General features: G+C 38.9%; 1 protein-coding gene across 1 annotated transcript in view; it reads left to right on the plus strand.

Moving 5' to 3' along the window:
* The window catches only part of SLC25A13 (solute carrier family 25 member 13), a 96,783-nt gene that overhangs the window by 14,889 nt on the left and 59,873 nt on the right, over positions 1-22,021 (plus strand). The window contains exons 2-4 of the mRNA XM_005418567.2: positions 6,702-6,755; positions 11,299-11,441; positions 19,093-19,208. Coding sequence (XP_005418624.1) covers positions 11,332-11,441; positions 19,093-19,208 — 226 coding nt within the window. The 5' untranslated portion in view covers positions 6,702-6,755; positions 11,299-11,331. The remainder of the gene's footprint in view (positions 1-6,701; positions 6,756-11,298; positions 11,442-19,092; positions 19,209-22,021) is intronic.

A 22,021-nucleotide genomic window follows, 5' to 3' on the forward strand; every position in this document is an offset into this window, starting at 1 on the left:
GATTGCTGGAACTGGGATGACTGTTTTGAAAGATGGACATGAGGCAGTTGATGTCTTGAGCTTATGGTCAGCGCACTGGTTGTGCATTAGCATTATTGTTGTAACAAAACATGCCCTGGGAGAATCAAAAGGGAGAGTCTAATCTGGACTGAGATAGCCAAAATATGTTTTATCAGGTTCATAATTCTTAGATATGACTCTGTTTCTGAAAGGTGTAAGGAAGTAAATAGCAGCATTAACATCTATAACCTCATCCATCTATGATGAGCAGGAGTGGGTATTTTTGAAACATACCCATGACTGGAGAAAAAATGTCACTTGACCATTCTCAGCAGCTCCTTTGAAAATAAACTCCTTTATTGAAGGACCCCTAATATATCTTATTTAGAATTATTACATTCTTCAAGTGAGTGGTGAGCTCCGGTTTGCTGAGATACACAGGAGCACGTTAATGTTGCATAACGGCCATTACAATGTGGCCCACTTGTGTATCTTTGGATCACTGCCCTGAGTAAAAATGTGTGGTAGAAGAACTATGATACAATAGGGAATATTACTTTGGGAGAGAAGTTATAGTCACAGTACGGTAGCACTTTATGATGGATAGATAGAGTGATTGGAGAACTGGTCTTTTTCTGATAGTAACATGAAAAGTGAAAGCAGTTTCTGTTTTTAACAAAGTTGAGGTTTTCAGGTTCAGTTTCTTACTGTGGTGTAGTGCATCAATTTTTGTTGCAGGAATGATAGCTGTTGTGTCCTTGTCCTAGTCTGGAGGCTGACTACAAATAGTCCAGTTTGTTCCTAACTCCATTTTCTGATAAGTGCTTAAAGTTTGGAGTGGTTCGTGTTGGCCACAGTATGGTGCTTTTTCCTTTACTTAAATGCGTTCACTAACCAATGGTGATGCCAAAAAACAGCTAGCTATTTTTACCTTTGTATTGGGGTAGTTTTACTGTCCTTCTGTTTTCCAGGTCTTTAAGTACACGAATTGTAGAAGTACACACTCTAAAGGCATTTTTACATAGCATTGATTAGCTAATCTTGGAAATTCTTGTAGCAGTTTTTCTTAAGATATGTACTACTCCCACCTTGGTTTCTGTACCTACTTGGAAGTATTGGACAAACTGGACAAGGACTTTCCTGTGTGTATATAATTGGTAACTGTGTGTTGGTCCCTGAGTTTGTATGCAAAAATACTATGGTTCATTGGGAGTCTCCTTGTGTGAGAACCATCTTATGAACAAGCCATCTGCATTTGCTCTGGGACTTTGAAAGTGGGATCAAAGCTAGAAGGTAATTGCACAATAAAGTAGGTTTGTTAGCTTTGATTCACTTGGGGGAAGTGAGGCTTCCACCTCCCATGGTGCAGAAGAGTGGGAATCGCCCAGAGATTATAATTATGATGAAGTGAAGATGGATGTGAGTAGCTTTGCTTGAGATAGGCTGTCTTGTTAGCTAATAAATTCGTTTACCTTCACCAGTGTGTGGGGTACACTCAGCTCAACTGTCTAGTTTCAATAGTGCTTATTCTGCATCTCTTCATGCTCAACCAGTCTATAGGATATGAAAAGATCCTACAGAAGATTGTTTATTGTTAATAGCATTCATTTATCTTAGCTTTGCTAGGTGTTATTAGACAAAGGAATGCTTAGTGTAGGGTTAGACTTTTGTGAAGTGTAGTTGAAATGTTTGACTGAGAGGATCAGAACTGCTTTTAGAAAAGAAAGACTGTGCTCGGACTGATCAAGCTGGATGTACCTACCTGCTTGGTAGTTACCAACTTCTCTTGCAGTTCTTCTTAGCCTAAGCCTTTGGGCAGATATGCCAAATGCTATCTGAACTGTATTTTCCTAGGAGAAATACTCGGTTTATTGTTAAGGAGGTCTGTTGAGGTGGTTTTTGATCTGCATTCAATGCCAGCTCTCCTTGCAGTTGTCTGATTCTCTGCTTGGTGAGCTGATCCACACATCTTGCTTGAAATCTTCCTTGTAATGTCAGGTTCTGTGTAGTTCACTTTCCACTATAGATCACGGTCAAGTTCTTTTACTGTAGAAGGAATGGCAGTTCTTTTGCTGAGGTGACAATATGCACATTGGACTAACAGAAAATGCTTATTGAGGCAGCTGAAACAAGAGCCAGTGCCCTGCACAGAGGCTGATGCAGAACAGTTGTAACTTAGGATATGGGTGTGATGGTACAAAGTGACCAAGGAGAGTTGCTAGGTTAGGAGAATGATTATATATGTTTATGCTAGTATAGTCTAAATAGGGAAGAAAGATGATTCTCATCTACATGAACAGGTTAGTTGTATTAAAATAAAAACTGGAATATTGTCTTAGCATAATACTTAATGGGTTTCTGGTCTGAATTCAGACTTGGCCAGTAACTGTGCTTTAACTGGTTTCTGATATTCCAGTCACTCATTTAAACAAGAATGTAAGGTCAAACCCCAGTTTGATCTCCTTTGGTGTTGCACATTTGAAGTGTATATGTATACTTTTAGCCAGAAGGAAGCATTACAATGATCTAATCTGACCTCTTATATAAACTGGGCCACATGTGTTTGAGTCTTACAGGTGGACTCAATAACTTGTGATGAAATAAAGGAATACCCCTACAAGACATAAGGTTTCAATTTTAATTTGAGGTCTTGTAGTGGTATGAAATACATTGCATTCTTCAGTTGTGTTTAAGAATGGATGAACTTCTGAAAAATAATCTTAATTTCAACACAAGTTACAAGTGCATGGGATCGCTTGTTGAGCCTTTCATCAAACATCTTTTCTCTGTATATGTCTGTAGATGATGTTTTCTAGAACTGAACAGACCGAGCTCACCACTGTCAGCTCTGCCACAGCTCTGGCTCTCTGCTTAGAGATGGACAGCTGTCCAGCATCTTATCTGCTCGGTGTCAGCAGGTTTTAAAGATACTGAGGCGTGAGGGGCAACCTTACCTCTGTTTTTCCTTCACATCTGACTTGTATTCAGACTAAACCAAAAGAAAGAAAGAGTATTATCTCTTTGTCTTGGGTTAGGCCTTGCTGTTGTTGCAATAAACTTTCTAGAATATTGTAGCAATTTCCTAGTATTCCTGGATCATAATCACCTTTCTACTCTGTTCAGACTGTGGCTACCAAAATGATCTTTGCTGTAAAGATGAGAAGATCAGATACTATATTTTTGCCATTAGATTAGTGTTATATTGACATTAATTATGATTTTCCTACTGCCCTTTTTCTTTCTTGCCCACCCATGTTGTTGTTCTTTACGGGATGGAGCACACTGTTATTAGTCTTTTTTGTGTCTTTTGATACCATGCAATCTTTCACAACCTGTTTCTTCTACCCTGTGTATGACAAATATATTAATAGAACTGGTTGGAAATGTAATGTAATTTTCTTTGACTCTCAGTGGATTCTGTTTTCTTGTATTCTACAGTTATATTTTTATGGAAAAACTCTGCATTTAATTTTGAGTATGGAAGTAGACTGAAAATGCATGTCTCTGTAAATTGAGGATAAGTCAATAAGGAGAAAAGAGGGCTGCTGGAGAGAATGGGCTGAAATTATGGTCAAGGTGCAAGGGAGTCTAAAGATATGATGAGCTCCAGCATGCAAATCAGTTAGTGTTACTGTCTCTCACAGAGCTTTCCTTTTCTCTGTGCACCCTTTGTTGAGTGTTGTTGCTAATGGGAGGGACTCAGCATTTTTGAGCGCAGTTCTTATACTGCCTGTTCTGTTTCATTCTTCATATATAACACCCATGTACGCACAGTATGTTGCTAAAGACTTTCAGGTGTCTGCCTTAGGAATGAAAATCCCTGCTGATATTTTCTATACATGATCCCAATCTTCCCTGTAGAGCGTTCTAACTTGATTATAGTCCTGCACTTCAGTTGATGTACTCTGTTGTCTCCTGGGTTTTTTAATAACAAATGTTGTTTGTCGGAGGGCGTTCTTCACTGAACCTTACTTAATAGAAGTTGCTGTTTTAAGTGTATCTGTTACATAGTATTTCTTTGTAAAGAGCAACAGCAACATTATTTCACTCAGATCGCCTTTATCAAACGCCTTCTCATGCCGCTGGAGAGGTGTTAGTCCTGCCAGCTCGTAGCTGATTTTATCTTTATGGAGAAAAGATGTAAGTAAAATGGTGAAGTCTTTCCAGTAACAAAACACATCACCTGAACCCAGTCATGTGGGAGTCAGTAACTATCACCTGAGCTCACTGATGGGGAAGCAGCTTTCGTCTGTGGGTCACTTTTCATCAAGCATGCTAGCTATGAGCTTGCCGTCTTGTTGGCATCAGGTTACTTAGCCTTTCAATTGTTGACATAACAGATTACAGAATGGTATGGAAAGTAATATTTTGACCTTTTCTAGAGTGGGAATCTTCTACTAACACCTGTAATCAGGATCAGTTTTTATGGCTATGTGTACAGCTTCAGCCTTGCCTATAGCTGGGTATGGATGAAAAGCTGAATTAAATGCTTCTCTTAGCCACTGGTATGGCTGCATTAGCATCAGTCTTCCTGAAGTTCACATGTAATGTAATAGAGGCTCTTTTCTTCAATTGGCATCAGATACATCTTTCAGAAAGCACACTGGTAAGATGTGACATGGATGCACCAATTAGCATGGTGTTAACCATGCCTTTCCTCTCCTGTTTGCTGGGGAATGGAAAAATGAGGAAGTAGACTGTGGGAAATGGAGAAAAGCTGTGGTATGCAGCCACTGCTGGGGCTCCAGTCTGCAGTTCTTCTGTGCATTCATTGACCTAACCAACTTCAACCTGTCTTTTGGTATTGACAGTAAAAAACACCACTCAAATTCCGTCATAATCAAAAGGGGGCTGAAAAATTGTAGCTGGACTGTGAACACATCTCCCAAGGTTCTCAGAATTGTTAATATCAGTGAAATTAAAGGAAAATAGTGTAAGTTAAAGTGTATCTTTTCCTTTTTTTCCTCCCTTGGTTTCTTTAGGCTTAGTTTTCTCTGACAGTATTTGTACTTTAAGACAGATAAAATATGATACTGATTTATATTTACTGGCTAAAGGTGTTTGAAGTGTCTTTCCTTTGCTTATATAGTGGCAAGGTTCTGGGTTGAAGCAGCATAGAAATACTGCTGCTTTTTTTTTCTTTCCACAGAGTTCCCAATTGCTCTAGACTATCAGATTTTTACAAACAGGTTAAATTAAATCTCTGCTCACAGTGATTGTATTTAGGACAGCTTGCTTTTTAGAAAACACACATTTTTATATTCTTAGCTTTGCAATTACGCTTTGATTTTTTTGCGATGCTTTCACACAGATTTCTGTGTAGACACAGGATTAGGACTCTAGCTGTGGACTTTGTCAGTTGAGCATAGGTGTGGTTTTTCCCTTTTAAAAAACTTACAGAATTTTGTAAGTATAATCATACACTTTTCTTAAAATATTCTGAGTTTTCATTTGGTTTTTTTTTTTTGTGGGTTTTTTTGTTGTGTTTTTTAGTTTTTAAATGAACCATCTAGGGTGAGGACAAACTTACTGAAGATTCATCATTAAGTGTACATGTGAGGATATAATGCTGTTGTACAGACTTACACAGGCTCCTTCTATTTTCTGCAGTAGGCTAGTATGCTTCTAGAAGTGCACTTGGGGTCGCATTTGCCTTTACACTCTACCATTGCTGTAAAGAGTTAGGAAAGTAAAGTAGTGTTTTATTGATAACATTTTTGATTTTTAATTCTTAGGTGAGGGTAAGATTGTGTGTCTTGTCCTTTGGCTGTTTATTCCCTGTTACAATTTTTTTGATGATCTGTGTTTGCTTGCAAAGTATTTGTTTTTTTAATTTGGAATAGATGGATGTTCTGAATTGACTTGTCAGATGGAGGTTATTATGTTAGCAGGCAAGATTTTATCAAGGTAGCTTGAAGAAAGAAAGAGAAACTATAGCAGCACAGACTGAGGGGACACATCTACTTACAGCCAAAAGCAGCAAAAGGATTGTATAGTATATCAACCAGGATAATACTGATGAATTTACTCCATAGTGGGTTGACTATTTTTTGATTCAGTGTTTTGAAAAAAATCTAATTTGGGCTTGTGCTGATAAATATAACTTACATTTTAGTTTGGACTTGCTAGTTTGATCTGCAGAATAATCTAGATACTCTAGATACTGCTTTCTGAATTAATCTCATAAAAAAGATCTACACTTTAAGTTTATAATGGTGTAATAAGCCAAATAGTTACATTGAAATTCATTTTTTATGGAGCTGCTTTCTTGAACAATTTTGTGAGTCTGAGTATTTCATTCTTGCCATTTATCACTTAGGGACTGTGTATGGTGCTCTGAAATCTTTAGGTGAAGGGTGCTGGAAGTGTGAAAAATCTGTGGTAAATATAGCATAATGCTGAATCCCAGCAGAGAGGTATGCTATAGAGATGTGATTCTTGAATGTCTTTATGACTTGTTAATGTGTGCTTGTTTAAGAGTCGCAGAGTTGCATAACGAAAGCAGAACAAAAATATTGAATAATCTTATGTAAGTGTGAAATGGATAAAATGAGCGTGGCCAACTAAAGCTGTGCCTAATTTATCTAAGGTGAACATTTATTTTCATCACTCATTCTGTTGTTTGTGTTCTTGTTTTTAAATGACACTTTGACACCTTTTGTGTAAGCTATGCATATTAATATAATTGTATTTACTTGTAGGTGGCTCTAACCAAAAGAGCTGATCCAGCTGAGTTGAAAGCAATATTTTTGAAGGTATGTGTAAAGTAAATATTTTACTCTCTCTGCTTAAATTTTTCATATCTTTTGCTCCATTATTGCAGCGTACAACTCTTGATAGTTTTTTTCCAACCATTAATCATTCACTGTATTATTACCATGTTAGACTTAAATACCATTATCAGAATTGAACAATGCTCACCAAAAAGTCAAATATATTCCTGAGTGATTATTGTATTGACTCAGAAGAAGTATTGCTATCTTAGAAAAAACCCACATTGTTCAGAGAATGTGGTAGGAGTCTCACTATTGTTCTTACATGTGGTAAAATGTTCATGTAGATACCTTGCTGTTAAATGATTTGGTAAACTTTCTTCTTCCATCCTTGCCATCCTTTCTTCCTTAGGGTTATCTCTGCTTCTGTTATTTGTAGAACTGGTGGGAAGATCACCATGTGAAGTGCTGGCCATATTTATTATTTAACTGACATTCCTTCTTTGTTGGCCTGCTGTGGAAAGCATGCAAGTAAAGACTCACGTACTTGCTTATATACTTGAGAGAAATGTGTTTTAGTGTTTTGCTGAGAACTGGGAGCTGGTTCTCCAATCCTGCTCTGTTCTTGTGAGACCCCACCTGCAGTGCTGCATCCAGCTTTGGGACTCTCAGCCTAAGAAGGATGTGAACCTGTTGGAGCTAGTCCAGAGGAGGGTCGCAAAAAAGATGATCAGAGTGCTGGAGCACCTTTGCTATGAGGACAGACTGAGAATTGAGATTGTTCAGCCTGGAGAAGAGATGGCTCCAGGGAGATTTTGCTGCAGCCTTTCAGTACCTCAAGGGAGCCTACACATAATCTGGAGAGGGACATTTCACAAGCATAGGGACATTTTATAAGAGCATGTAGTGGTAGGACAAGGGGGAATGATTTTTAACTGAAAGAGAGCAGGTTTAGGTTAAGGAAGTAAGGAAGAAACTCTTACTGTGAGGTTGGTAAGTCCCAGAATAGCTTGCCCTGAGAAGTTGTGAATGCCCCATCTCTGGGAGTGTTCAAGGCCAGATTGGATGGGGCTTTGAGTAACCTGGTCTAACAGGACATGTATGTGCCTATGGCAGGGAGGTTGGAACTAGATGATCTTTAACATCTTTTCCAACCCAGACTATTCAGTGATTTTGTGAAACTGGCTTTCTTTGACCCATTTCCTAAATTTAAATAACTATGTGTTCCTTCCTAAGGTTCATTGGTCCACTATCTGGGTAAGTTTGGTATTCTGGTATAAAAAAAGAGTAGAAAAATTTGTGGTTCTGAAGAATAAGTATGAGGTAGATGGCACAGTGCTATTAGGGAGTTGTTGTATCTAAATTGTTTCTGTGGAGGTGTTGAGGGCCTGAGACAGCTCATACCTTTCCAGTTTCTTCCCTGCATCTTTGCTCTCCAGCATCATGCCCCACTCTCCATGTAGTTCTTGGTATTTTTTCCATTGTCCCTTGTGAGCTATTATTAACCATATGTGTAGGTGTCACAATGTATATTGCCTGTATTTATAGTTTTATTATATACTGTCAGTATTTATAGCTCTGAAATGAGATTTTCAGTTGAGAAAGTCAGGATTTAACTTCTTAAGTCCTGGAACTTGCATCTGTCAGGAGAGCAAAAAGACTCTTGCAAAAGAAGGGGTTATGTGGTTTACAGAGGAACATACTTGAAGAGCAGGAGCACAGCAGCAGAAAAAGCAGACAAGGAGTAGACCACTGACCTGAGAAGACAGTAGCATTGAGGAAGGAAATAAACACACTAGAGAGAAACCCAGTCCCTTCTGAGCTATGAGGTGATCCTCGGCTGGAGAGTGGGGAAGTTGGTTAGTTGGTTTGCTGAGACTAGTGGGAAAATTGTTTCCTACCTGCCCGTGGGTATTTATCTCTTACATTTCTGAAGATTGTAGCTCCCTCAGCCTCCTGATTTGGTGGATTGAATGGGTTGTAGTTTAGCACACTAAATGCCACCTCTGACTTCTTTTTCTTCCTCTTTTGCTTTCCCTTCCACTAAAAAGAAGAGATCCCAGTAAAGAAGTAATGAAATATGAGCTAAATGTTTTGTTCACTGTAATGCAAGATTGTCATGCTGCTTACTCTCAAGAAGGAAAAAATGATGAGTAAATGTGTTACGTTGTTTCATGGTCTACAGATGAGTGATGCCCAGAGTGTTGATTAAGCTTCTCCAGACTATTTTAAGTGGTGAAGCCAATACAGTTGCTTCTGCAGATTGTGGAATATTCACTTACAAAATAATTTGACAACTATTCTTTCCTACTTCAATTAAGAATTTAAAAATGTGATTGCCGTTTAGGGATGGTACCCACAGTGTAGAAATAAATGTGAAATTATTAGTTTAAATGCAGTGGATTGCAGTCAACCTTTAGCATATTTAGTATGTCAAATCCCCAATAGAATGTTTGCAAATCTTACTTTAAATGGGGTTAAGCTTGTTATTACTTGACTATATAAAAAGTGTGTAAATAAGTTGCCAAAAAACCATTAAGTACTATGTATAATATTAAATTCTCTGTAGGTATAATTGTCAAAGTGGGAGAAAATAAAATTGTAAAGAACCAATTTTTAAATGCTGCTCCTCCAAAACAAATAGAATTGATGTTTTCTTTATTTTTGTTATGATAATTTCCAAGAGTACTTCTTCTAAGTCTTCTAACATAACCCCTAAGAGATTAGATTTTAGTCAAAGTGATCAAGCTGACATTTTTCAAGGTCATTTTCTATATGTAGTATGGAGTACGTGATTGGATTTCAAATACACTTGAGTAAATCACAATGACAAGAAACAGGGGGACACTGAAACCTTGTGCTGTTTTCTGTTATTGAGTGCCCTAGCAGGGGGTTAGACTGGATGAAAAAGAGATGTAGAAGCATAGGCTGTCTGACTTATTTGATTTGTTTCTCAATAGCAGCTGTGTTAAAAGTTTCTGAGACTGGGATTTTGAAGGATTCTGTCTTTCTGCAAATGATTACATTGAAATCAATTGATCTGTTAGTTCTTATAAAAGTATACAATTCAAAATTCCTTGCAGTGTAGCAGCTAGCAAGCATGTGTTATTGAAACAGGAATCCTTTAGGACTATCCAATATATAGATGCCAAAACAAGTTATGTTTTGTTGGGCTTGCTTCTCTGAAGCCTTGTTTCTTGAAGATATTGCTGTACCTGAAAATGGTATTTCTATAGCACTAGAAGAAAATAATCTACTTACTGTAACACTTTGGCATCCCTCTGAGAGTTATATGCCTACAGCAGGTATAACAGTACTCTGCAGGCTCCAATATGAAATGAAAACTGGCAGTTTTCGTCCCTTAGCAGAGCCACAGTAACGTGAAGTAAAACGTGTGTTTGAAGTACACTATAAAACAGCGATAGGCATGTAATTTATTTATTACTTTAGTGTGGATAATGCTCTGTGGGGAGATGCAATGATAGTTTATCATCCTACCCTGCCTTAAAAAATTTAAAAAGAGAAATTAGCAGGTTCTTTCCTGTTCTCAGTGCATATTTGTTATCCCAAGATAGATCTATTTCCCTTAAAGCTAGCACATGGTTCTACAAATCTTGCCTGGGATTTCTTTTCCTCTTAATGATTGTCATTATTCTTTTTCTTGTCTTAAAATACATTCTTTAGGGTTGATTTCAAATTTGACCTTCTTCAGAAAATGAGGACTTGAAAATTTGAGGGTAGAGATGGTAACAAAGGGAATTTTATTTATTTTAGATATTATCTTCAAAAATGTTAAAATTACTTTTATTTGTAATGTTTTACTGAAGGCTTCCCCTGGAATCAGATATGCTTGGGTCTGTCAACAGCTGTTTTCTGGAGTAGTATGCTAGTAACTGTTTGTAAAGCAGGGATGATGTATGGCTGGTGTCAGAATTCTTATTTCTGCAGTGTGATGAACTGTCAAACTTTGTGTTTTGCTGCTACATTTTTCTGCAAATGCTATTCTTTGGCCTCCTTTCAGCACTTCAGCCAAGGAGAAGTATCTGTAGGTTCTCCTTTCCTAAAGGAGAAAGCTCCATGGCTGGAGGTGATGCAGTAGAGTTCTCCAATACAGCACCCCCAGGTGGACATTCCTGCAAGATCATTTGCTGCCCTGGCATTTGTGGGTGTCGCCAGCCCTGCCTTCTCATAGAATGGCTAAAGAAGGAGTAATTTCACATAAATAAGATATGCTGTCAGAGTTTCAGTGGGCCTGAGATGCCACATACCTGCTTGCAAATGTGCTTGTGCTTCTACTTCAGAAACATATTCGGTGCTATGGAGCATTTCTAGACTATTGTGGAGAAGTTGTTGACATGATAATCCAAAAATCCTATGTCTGCCATTCATTGTCTGGGAAGCTGAGCCTTCAGCTGCTTCAGTACTCTCCTCTTACTCTTTCCTGTTTGGGTTTAGGCTGTAGGTTCGCTGGAGCAGAACTGTCATCAGCTGTAACAGAGTCCTGCTTGTGACTGGGGACTATGGGTGGTGGTAATAAATGCCTGGAGAAGGATGTGTGGCACTAAATATTGTATTCACTTAACAGTATGCAAGTGTGGAGAAGAATGGAGAATTCTTCATGTCTCCTAATGACTTTGTCACACGGTACTTGAAGATCATTGGAGATGGTTTGCCTAATGCAAGCACTGTACAGCTCCTTGCAGGTGTGGTGGATCAGACAAAAGATGGGTAAGTGGTTTTTTGTGGTTTTGGTTTGGGGGGTGGGGGGAATTTGTAGTTGATTGGTTTATTTTTTTTTCTTTTTCTATTGTTCATTTAAAAAATACAAAATCATTTTTTCAAACAGTGTGATCCTTGAAGGGGGGGGGGGTTGTTTTATTTTCCCCTGCAGATCTATAAAGAAATAGAAACATTGTTTTCAACTGCACTTACCATTTAGTGGTGCAAACAATTTTCTGTCTACTATGTATTTTTAATTCATGGAACCTTTCATGTTTGTTGGCTGGCTCCCCTAGCTCCTGCTTTTCTTTCATTCCCTGAGTCTTTCTGTCTCTGTTTACTTTATGTATCTGTCACAAACACATTCAAATAGAAATCCAAAATAAGTTTAGATGGTGTAGGAAGAGATCCTAGAAAAAAGTGCCCTGCTTTGTTTTGCCATGGCACTGTTAAAGGTTTTTGCCACTGTGTTTTTGCTTCAAGAGGGAGGAGGAGCACCTAAGGTATTTAGGGAGCTACTCTGCAATCTTGGGAAGACAGTAGTGAAGTTGGTTGCGCATGGTTTGCATCTGAAAGGCCGACTTTGCCAATAGGCAAGATTAGCTACCCTTCCATCTTCCTTCCCCCTACTTTAATGAAATCCTACCATTTGCTTTTGATACATGCCCAGGCAAGCTGTCTCTTCACCCATATGAGTTGTTGAACCCTCCCTTTAAAGTATCTTTAGAGAAACTTGAGAATAATTAGCTATGAACTTAAAGTGTGTAGTTGTGGCATTTTTAGAAACCAGAAAATTTCATGCATGAGTCATGTCAGTGGTTGCAGAGAGTAAAATGTCAGATAAACAAAGCATGACTAGAGAATGCAGTCTTCCTAGGAAAAGATGCAGGCATAACTAAGAAATTTTGCAGTTCTTTCTGTGCTCTCTTTTAGGCTCAGCCAGTTTCATGTATTTGGCAGCTGAGCACCCTAAGCCTTGCAGATGACTTGATGTGATGATTGCTGCCCCAGGAAAAGAATTCTGTAAAAGGTTGTGTTGGTAACACTGATGGCATCAAGAAAGCCATGTCTTCAGACAGTGTTTGGCTGAAAACATTAAACATTTCTCAGATTTCTTCCCTTGGTTTGATGCCTGCAAAAACAGCATTTTCCAAATTACATGGCTTCAAATCCGTTTTGTAATAAGAAGATTGAGAACATAATCCATACCTTGTGATTTGGATCTCCCTCACAGAAGCTGGTGTCAGGAAGAACAAAATGTAAAACTGTAGCCTATGTGAACTTGTTGACAAGTTGGGATTTCGTAACTTGGCGTGATCTTGTAAGAGTTTTGCGGTGTAGTATTGAGGCTTCTAATTGCTGCTTTCTGCCGTGGGTAAGGACTGTTTCTGTAATCCACACTGTGCAGTGACAGTTCCTAATGTGTCTCTGGAGAGTCTCTTCTGATATTCAGGCTGTCTTCCTGTTTAACTAATGTGTGAAAGAATGGAGAAAGTTTGGGAAGTGATTAGCATCCATCTCCCTAATGTGGCATTGCAGCATTTTTTGCCATGTTGCTCAGTTTTTGTACCTGATGTTCTCCTGATGTTTAAAGTAATTTGCAGAGTGATCATCTGAGGCAGGGGTCAGCTGCTTTTTGGTTCCTTCATGAAATCTCCTCAAGACACCAACAGGACTCTTGGTCTTCTCCTACTGAACATTGCCAACTTGGCAGTCCAGAGCTCCCAGTTTTACAGCGAAGCGCAAACCAGGTTTTGTTGGTGTTCATTTTTAATAGGCTTGTCAGCGTTTTGGGGGCTTACACGTGGTTAAGGTCATGGGAGTATGTTCAGTAATTTAGCATTATTTCTATTATAAAATAGAAGGTATCTTGCAAGAGCAATGACAAGTTAATATTGTTACAGTGTTAGTGACTTAAAGTAGTGCAGATCTGAGAATACTGCTAGGCTATTTCCAGAAGCATTTATCCACTGTCTTGGATTCCTCTTTTGCTCTGAAGAAGCAGCTGTTGTTCATGACTGTTGAGCATGACCACTTGTCACTAAAAGGGTCTGAGCCTCCACCAGGGCTGTTCCTAGCACTCTTCAGAATGCTTTTTAATTCCTTCTGATTTTGGTGACAGGTTAGGTATACATACCAAGTGTAATGTGTGTGAAGTACTTAACTGGGTAAGTACACAGGTGAAAGGCAGACAGCACAAGGACTCCAGACTCACGAGCAGGGCATATAGATGGGCAAAGAGTTTCTTACCCAAGAGCTGAAGAAGTTCTGAGTGTGAAATGAAAAGAGCCATAGCTGTTGCATACAATCTCACAGTGGTTACTGTAGACAAAATCTCATGTAAGTCTAGCCCAGTTCCTGCATGGCCAGAGATTGAGGAGTTGAGGGTCTACATGAGCTGCTGTTGTTGTGACAAAGGTACGAGACTTAAGGCATACTCTGTTGTTCAGTGAATATCCGTTGCCATGGGAGCAAGTTTTGCCTCCATCTTAAGCCAGGGCAGAGGTTTATTTGATGGTGGGCTTTTCTGCTGTTCTCTTATGGAGGTGTCTTTTTAAGGTTTCCTCTAAGAAAAGGAAATACTTTCCTTGCCAGACAAACCTTTCAAAGTAGTCGACTGGTAATAACATAGATTTTAATACGTGTTGTATTGTGTTGTTGTTTGTATGAAACAGATTGAGGAGCCTGGTTCCTGGCCTTAAGCCTCTCACTCCTTAGTTTAAAAAAATAAAAAAGGAAAGCTTCATTTGGCCTCAACTGGATTAGAAATTTCCCCAAAATACAGAAATACAGTAGCTTTCTAAAGGCCTATCAGCAATAGGCCAGGCATTTTCCATCCTGCCTACTGTAATATAATTTTTCAGATTTTTGTTGGTACTTTTAAACATCTGCCTAACAAAAGTATTTACTGCACATCTCTGTTTGGACTGTAGTAACTAACACTTTACTAAGAAATACCATATGCTTTATTTTTAGAAAGGACAAAGTATTCAAAAATAACACTTGGAAATACCAGCATTTTCCATTATTATTGGTTATAAATTTCTCCTCTAATGCACCAATTTACACTGTACTTAGTTTACCTAGCTTGCAGTGTAAAATAATAGATGTAGCTTCAATTTGTGTCCCATTACGTTACCATGTTTAAATTGCTGATACAGTAAGAACATCTGCATTGATTTCTGAAGAAAACCTCTTCATCATTGCATTTGTATGTATTATTACAGGAGATAATAAAAAAGCAGGTGGGTTTTTTTCTTTGTGTGGCTGCTTGCAGACTTTCTCTGGTGGGAATGTGTTGTGTTTATGGGGTGTCCAGATGCCGTGGGTGTGAACATGGAAGACAGGAGAGGGTAGTAAATAGTGGTCTTGCTGCACCATACTCTGTTATGTTTAGACTGGTGCTCTTGTATGTGGATGCTTTTAAAATATCAAGATTTGAACCTTCCTGAATAAACTGGAGTATTGGCACTGGTAAAGAGGATGTGAAGGTGAAGGAAGACTTTGACTTACTTGGGTGGAATATCTTCAAAACTGAAATAAAATTTTGTAAACATTTCAGCCTCCTCTTGTGCTGTTAAAATCACTAGGTTTTTCTCTGCTTTTGTAACATAAATGACTACTTGTTTAGGTATATGAAATAACTCTTAAGTAGTATATTGAAGTCCATGTTAACATGTGCTGTTTAATGACACCTAATGATATTCACTGGAGGGTTATGCTAAACCCAAAAGGGTGATGCTAAACCAGAGAGAAAACATGTTACCCAGGCAACTACCCTTGTGCAGTATAGAGAAGTGAGCATATGGCTATGTAGTACGCATTTTTTCAGCTTCTTTAAGCATTAAGAATCACACGTGTAATTGACTGAAAAATTACTGCTCAGTTACTGTATTGTATGGTCATAATAGAAGTAAATGAATACGTCGTCCTTAGAATAGATCTGTTGGGAATCACTAGCAGGCTAGTCTACTTAGGGAGCAAAAATACAATAAGAAGAAAATAGCTGGTTTAATTAACATGTAAAAATTGGGTTAATTTGAATTCAGCTGGCACAGCAGATATTAATGTCTCTTCTTTAACAGTCTGGCTAGAGCTACACAATTTGTACACTTTTTAATCTTCCTAGTTCTATGAGTAATTGTTTTAAAAAATGGATATAGGGTTATTTTCAGCATTTATCTGTGATTTATTAGGGGGGGTTATTGCTTCCAAGTGCTGAAAAAAATGCTTCTACTAGTATAAAATTTTGTAACAGGGTTAATACATGGAGTTTTAATCAAACCCAGGCCTAGTCACACAGCATATGTTCTTAACATGGTGCTGGGATTCTGCTGGGATAGGTGCTGTATTTCTTTTCTGGGCTGTAATCACTGTATTGTGAACTGTTGGTAAGGACATGTGCAGGTTGTTTCACACAAAAAGCAGCTTTACCAAAGTGATGTTGGCAGAGATTTTACATTTATAATTCCAAACAATCCTATTCTAGAGTCTTGTCACCTGCTGTCCTTTTTGTTTTTCCTGTGTGCATGTATTATAATCTTTGGAACAGAACTCAGTGCTTTGGATCTGTTTACTGTTCTGTCAGATATGTAGCCAATAATAATAAATAATAATAGCTTTTTATAGCCAGTAAGTCTCATTGTAACAGTAAATATGCATAAATACAAAACTGAGTAGGTTGTGATAGATTGGTTCAAAATTGAAGGTAATGTTACTTTTGAAAAAATTTGTTTTGGCTTAGAAGGGATTGAAGTTTTCTGCCTTTGAGAGACTGAGTATCTGTATAGCCTGTGTCTAATGGTGGGGAGTACTGAGAGCTCCCAAGGCGTTTAAAGGCCTGATGGATTGCTCATGTGCTAACGTGTGCCTATGTAACAAGGCACAGACTTCTTTGCCAGTAGAGCTTAAGGCATTCCTATATGTTTGCTGACATCATTAATTTTGAGTTTAATCTTAAGAATACCTGAGGAGTTTTCTTTTTATTTACTTCTTGCATTATGTTATAATTCATGGTGGCAAGCTCCCAGAGTTAATTATTCGTTAGACCATTTCATACTCTGCATTTTTTACTTTTATTTATTTGCAGGTATATTGAGGGAGGTAGTGTAGGACAGCTTTTAGGCCTTCTCTGTGCTGTGCTTTTTTAAAAAATTGTCCTCTTCTATTAATCTTCTCATGTTTTTATGCTCCTCATGGAAGTTGGCTTGTTATCCTGTGGATGTTTGGCTGCTGATGTGCAGCAAGCACCCTTCAAGTGTTGATCTAGGAAAGCCAGTGGATGTAATCTTTTAAGACTTCAGCGAGGCTTATGATGCTGTCTCTCATAGTGTCCTTCTGGACAAAATGTCCAGCACACAGCTGAATAGCCCAGTTCCATGATGGGTGAGTGACTGGCTTACAGGTCAGGCACAAAGGGTTACATTGAATGGGGTGACATCAGACTGGTGACCTGTACTAGGGGGTTCTGCAGGCTCCAGCCTTGGTCCTGTGCTCTTCAACATCTTCATAAGTCACCTTGATGCAGGACTCATAAGGATACTAAGAAAGTTTGCCAGCTGCTGACATCCTCAAGGGCAGAGAGGCCCTGGCAGAGACAACTCAACAAAGTAGGGAGATGGGCAATCACCAACTGTATGAAGTTTAACAGGGGAAAGTGCCAGATTCTGCAGCTGGGATGGGGTGGATTCTGCACCTGGATATAAGGACAGACTGGGGAATGAGACACTGGAAAGCAGCACTGTGGAAAGGGAACTGAGAGTTCTGGTTGACAGAAGGTTAAACATGAGCCAGCAGTGCCCTGGCAGCCAGGAGGGCCACCCTTGTCCTGTGGGCATCAGGCACAGCCCAGCACAGCCAGGCAAAAGAGGGGATTGTCCTGCTCTGCTCTGAGCTGGGGCAGCCTCGCCTTGAATAATATGTGCAGCTTTGGGTGCCACAATATAAAAAAGACATTAAGCTATTAGAGAATGCCCAAAGGAAGGCAACAAGGATGGTAAGGGCCTTGAGGGGAAGCCATATCAGGAGTGGCTGAGGTCACTCAGCCTGGAGGAGACTAAAAGGAGACCTCATTGTGGTTTCAACTTCCTCACAAGGGAAGAGGAGGGGCAAGTACTAAACCCTTCACTCTCGTGAAGGGCTAGTGTCAGAATTCAAGCAAACAGCATGAAGCTGAGTTCAGGGAGGTTTAGGTTAGATATTAAGAAAAGGTTTTTCACTCAGAGTGTGGTTGGGTACTGGAACAGGCTTCCCAGAGAAGTGGTCACAGCACCAAGCCTGTCTGAGTTGAAGAAGGACAATCCTCTCAGGTACATGGTGTGACTTTTGGGGATGGTCCTGTGCAGGGCTGGTAGTTGGACTCCATGATCCTGATGGGCCCCTTCCAGCTCAGCATATTCTCTGAATTCCCATAAAACAGGTGACTGGAAATTGCTGTATAGTCATGGGTCGTCATAACTTCATGGAAAAAATATCTTTTCCAACTTATTCAAACTGTTAGTTCTTCACTATTATTGCATGCTGAGTAGAAGTTTTCATTGAACTGGCTGCAGTGTCACTTTGGACCAAAGTCCTAAGAATATAGTTAGTTTCCATTAAAAATCCCTTGGGTTTGTGTGTGTTTCTTGACATTGGATACACTGAATTTTGTGCTTTTCAGAAATAGTCCTTGTTCCCCAGCTGCTGCCACATGAACACATTAAAGCTTCATGCCTGCAACACTGACATAAAGCAGCCTGAGAGACAGCAATCTTAACTATCCCAGACTGCTAGCAGGCCCTACCACCACATATTTGGAGATGATTTTAAACTCTACAGCCTAGACTTTAAAGAAGCAGGAAAAAGAAGAATAGTTGGCCTTTGCCTCTTTAAGAAAAGGAGTTTGATCTCCATTTGAACTCTTGGGTGTGATGCAGAGAAATTAGAATGTTCAAGGTCTTTGCTGTTATCAAACCTACTGCTGGAAACAATGCCATGTTGTCTAATTATGTATTTCTGCTTAAGAACTAACTTCTGGAAGGACAACCCTGCATTTATCTATGCCCTACTACTGTGCTAGCACATTAGGAACCAGGCTGTAATGATGAATTTGAATAAACTGCTCTTGGGCTGAGGAAGAACATGCACACTACTGATTGAAATTTGTGACTCAACATGCAGGACTGGAGGGCTGTGATGGATGACTAATAAGTTGCTAGCAAACAGATATCACATTCTGATCAGTTCCTTCTGAAGTGAGTGGCAGCATGTAGGTCTTGAATTTGCTTTCCAAAAGTGCTAAGTACTGAGTCTTGAGGGAAGTTACTCATGTCTTTATTGGCTCTGTCTTGCCAGTGGAGGGAGGTAGGCTCCCCCAGAGGGCAGTTCAGTTAGACATTAAAGCTGACGTGAGTAGCCATGCTGAGTGTTTTACTTATGTTCTGTTGTGACTTGCTGAGAGGAATAATGCCTTGTTCAACAGACATTTCTGTTTAGTGATATAAAGGCTTCCTGACAGCAGTGGGGATAGGGCATTTTAGGATAAATTTTAATCCCTACTGAATAAGTTTTGAACATATTTTAGTTATGGTCTTATTTCTTTTGCATAATCAATATTATATTGTATTTCAGGTTTTTGTGAGTAAGTTGGTTTCATAGCTATTGTTTTTCCTTCATCCCTTAGGTTGATATCCTTTCAAGAGTTTGTGGCATTTGAATCAGTCCTGTGTGCTCCAGATGCATTGTTCATAGTAGCCTTTCAGCTGTTTGACAAGACTGGCAAAGGAGAAGTTACTTTTGGTAAGACATGCTTAAATGTGCATTCTTGATGTAAAAACCCGTACCTATGCCATACTGTTTCACCTCCTGTTACTGTAGAAGACAGTGATTGGTAGTGGAACTACACTAATGCCAAGCAACTTCATGCCTGCACTTTTAGAATCATTTATGTGTGCACAGTATGAAGCCAAGGTCATCATCACTGTTTTCTCTGGAGGACTGGTCACTTCTCTTTTTCTCTTCCCCAGCGTGCTTGTGCAGGTCCAGACCAGCAGTGATAGGTGACCATAGGAAATGATTGTAAAACTGCAAGGAAGTTGCCAGAAGGCCTGAGTGAATGTTTGGTTTGAAATCATTACCCTGAATTATTTTTTTGTTGAAATTGTCTATATTTCAAGCTGGCTAACTTCTAAGGCTTAAAACAGTTTTCTGTGAGATTTTATAGTAATTAATTCATTATTATATGCCCTCTGCCATTCCCTCCCTCTGTAAAATTCAGCCGTGCATTGGAAGTGTGATGTTTGCACTGATAATGAGATACACTCAGGCCAGTTTAAAACTTAAGAGGACTGTTTCTTTCCAGATATCCTAGAGATAGCTTTTGATATCTGCAGGACTGTCTCCCACCTGCCTAATGATAAGGGCGATTCAGTCTGAAAGAGGGATTCGGAATTTAGTAGTTTGGACTAATTTCTGATATTGAGCTTGCACTTGAAAAAGTATGGGGAATTTTTTTGCTGAGTACCTACACTGTCTAAAATTGCTGTTTCTAATCTGCTACATTTGGACATGGTCATTCCTATATATCAAGTTTTATTGTTTGGTTGTTAAACAGTTCTAAGTAAATGGGAAATATTGATGCTATTGACTCTCTTGTCTTTCCAAAATATATGGTTCACACATCCATTGCGTTTTACTAGTATTTACCACACATGTCTTATGCTCAGTTTAAAAAGCCCTTCTCTTCCCATTTGAACTAACAAGATTCTGTAACCATCGCTTGAAACATCGTTGTATTCTTTCTACCATCTGAAAAAATCTGTATTTGAAGTTGTGGCTGGTGAGAAAACTTGCTGTCTCTTCTTGTGTCTCTTTTGTTTTTTATTATTTTGGTAGTGTGTTGAGGGTGTGAAAGATATGCTTTTTGTTTGCACTATTTCAGAAGTTACTACAGATGCTAAAGGATTTTCAGAAAAAAAATCTGCAGATCATAACCTTGATGAAGGAAGTATTTTGTGCCTAATATTTTTGTGTATGTAAATGGACAGAGAAGCAGTGAGAGGTGCCATGCTTTTAAAACAGGAGGGAATGCATATTTTACTAGGGTTTTGTTCCAGTGAAGGCAGACCAGAGTTCTGGAATGCCTGTGATGTGCAGTTTCTTGTCTGCGTCTGAGCCCCTGGTTGCTTGGAGCACTCGTTAATAATCTAGGAAGAACTGTATTCGTTTGATCTGAATGCTGAATCAGTCTGACTTAACTTTTTAACTCTTGGCATTCTTGTTCCTACTTTTCCTGCTGTCAGATGTTTCCCTTGGGGTTTGACACAGTGAGTCAAAGGATTTGTTTGGCATTTGAAGTCCATTGAAGTCCTTCTAGTGATGAGAGAAAATCCCATGCCAGACTGTATTTAAGGTATTTGAAAGAGGAGACATGCCAACATTGGCAGAACCTCAGATAGCTTGTGTTTAATTCCTTCATCTCCCCTTTTGAAACCGTAGATGTATTTGTAACTTCTGTGTAGTACCTTGTGGCTACCACCCCAGTAAATGCCTGGACTGGGGAGGATGGAAGAGCTGTCTCAGTGTTGTGCATTCTCAGCAGAAATGGTTGACCTTTAGACAAGGCTAGTTCCTTATTTTATATCATGAGGAGAAAAAAGGAGCTTTATTTTCCTGCTATTATGAAAAAAACCCCTAATATTTTCATAAATACATTATTAAAATACTATCCTGTAACTTTGCCACTCAGTGCCTCAGTCATGCATCTTTGAAGCCAATTATGAGATCTTTTTCCATTCACCTGAATGAGAGTAGTATCAAGTCCTTATCAAGGTTAGGAGACTTAAATAGGGGTTTTGTATACTGTGGAATTACAGTGTGAAAGGAACAGAAGAATAGGGAAAGGATAATTTTTCAGTATACTTCTGTTAGGTGTAGTATCTCAAGGCTCTCATTTTAAGTCTCTGTCTCATTTTATTATTATAAAGAAACAGTATGGCTTATCTTTGCAGTCTGTTTTTTTCTGTACAGTAAAATAATGATATAAATATTTTAGCTTATACCAAGCAGAATAGTTCCCAGCAGTGAATTTCACATTTTCTACCATGCAAATCCATCCAACTCTTACTCTTTCACAGGTGCACTTGGCTTGGCATCTTTGTTAAAGGAATTAATAATGAGCTTTATGCCAATGAACATTTACACTGAATGTGAGATCCAGGCTGTAGATACTCAGAGAAATGTTCTTGGTAAAGAAGTTCCAATTTATCACTTTGCACTTAGTTTCTTGAAAAATGCTGCACTCTTACTTTAGCTTCTGGGTTGGAAATGGATTTGCATTTTAGCCGTATGTTAACATCTCTACAATTTTAAATGTTTCATTTCTTTGAAGTGTCAAGTTAACTGTACCTGGTTCTTTGACAGAACTCTTACCTATTTAAAAGGGCTGATGTGCAAACAGTGTGGGTACCTGGGGGGGTGGGAAGTATTTCTAGTTTATTGCTTTTTGAGGTGAATTAAATGGCCACTAGTAAATTAGTGGCTAGTGGCTGGTTGAGACTACACCTGGCCATTGCATCATGTTGTAGATTTACTTTCTGCTGAAGTGTCAAAGC

The sequence above is a fragment of the Geospiza fortis genome, unplaced genomic scaffold, assembly GCF_000277835.1.
Source record: "Geospiza fortis unplaced genomic scaffold, GeoFor_1.0 scaffold138, whole genome shotgun sequence".
NCBI lineage: Eukaryota > Metazoa > Chordata > Aves > Passeriformes > Thraupidae > Geospiza > Geospiza fortis.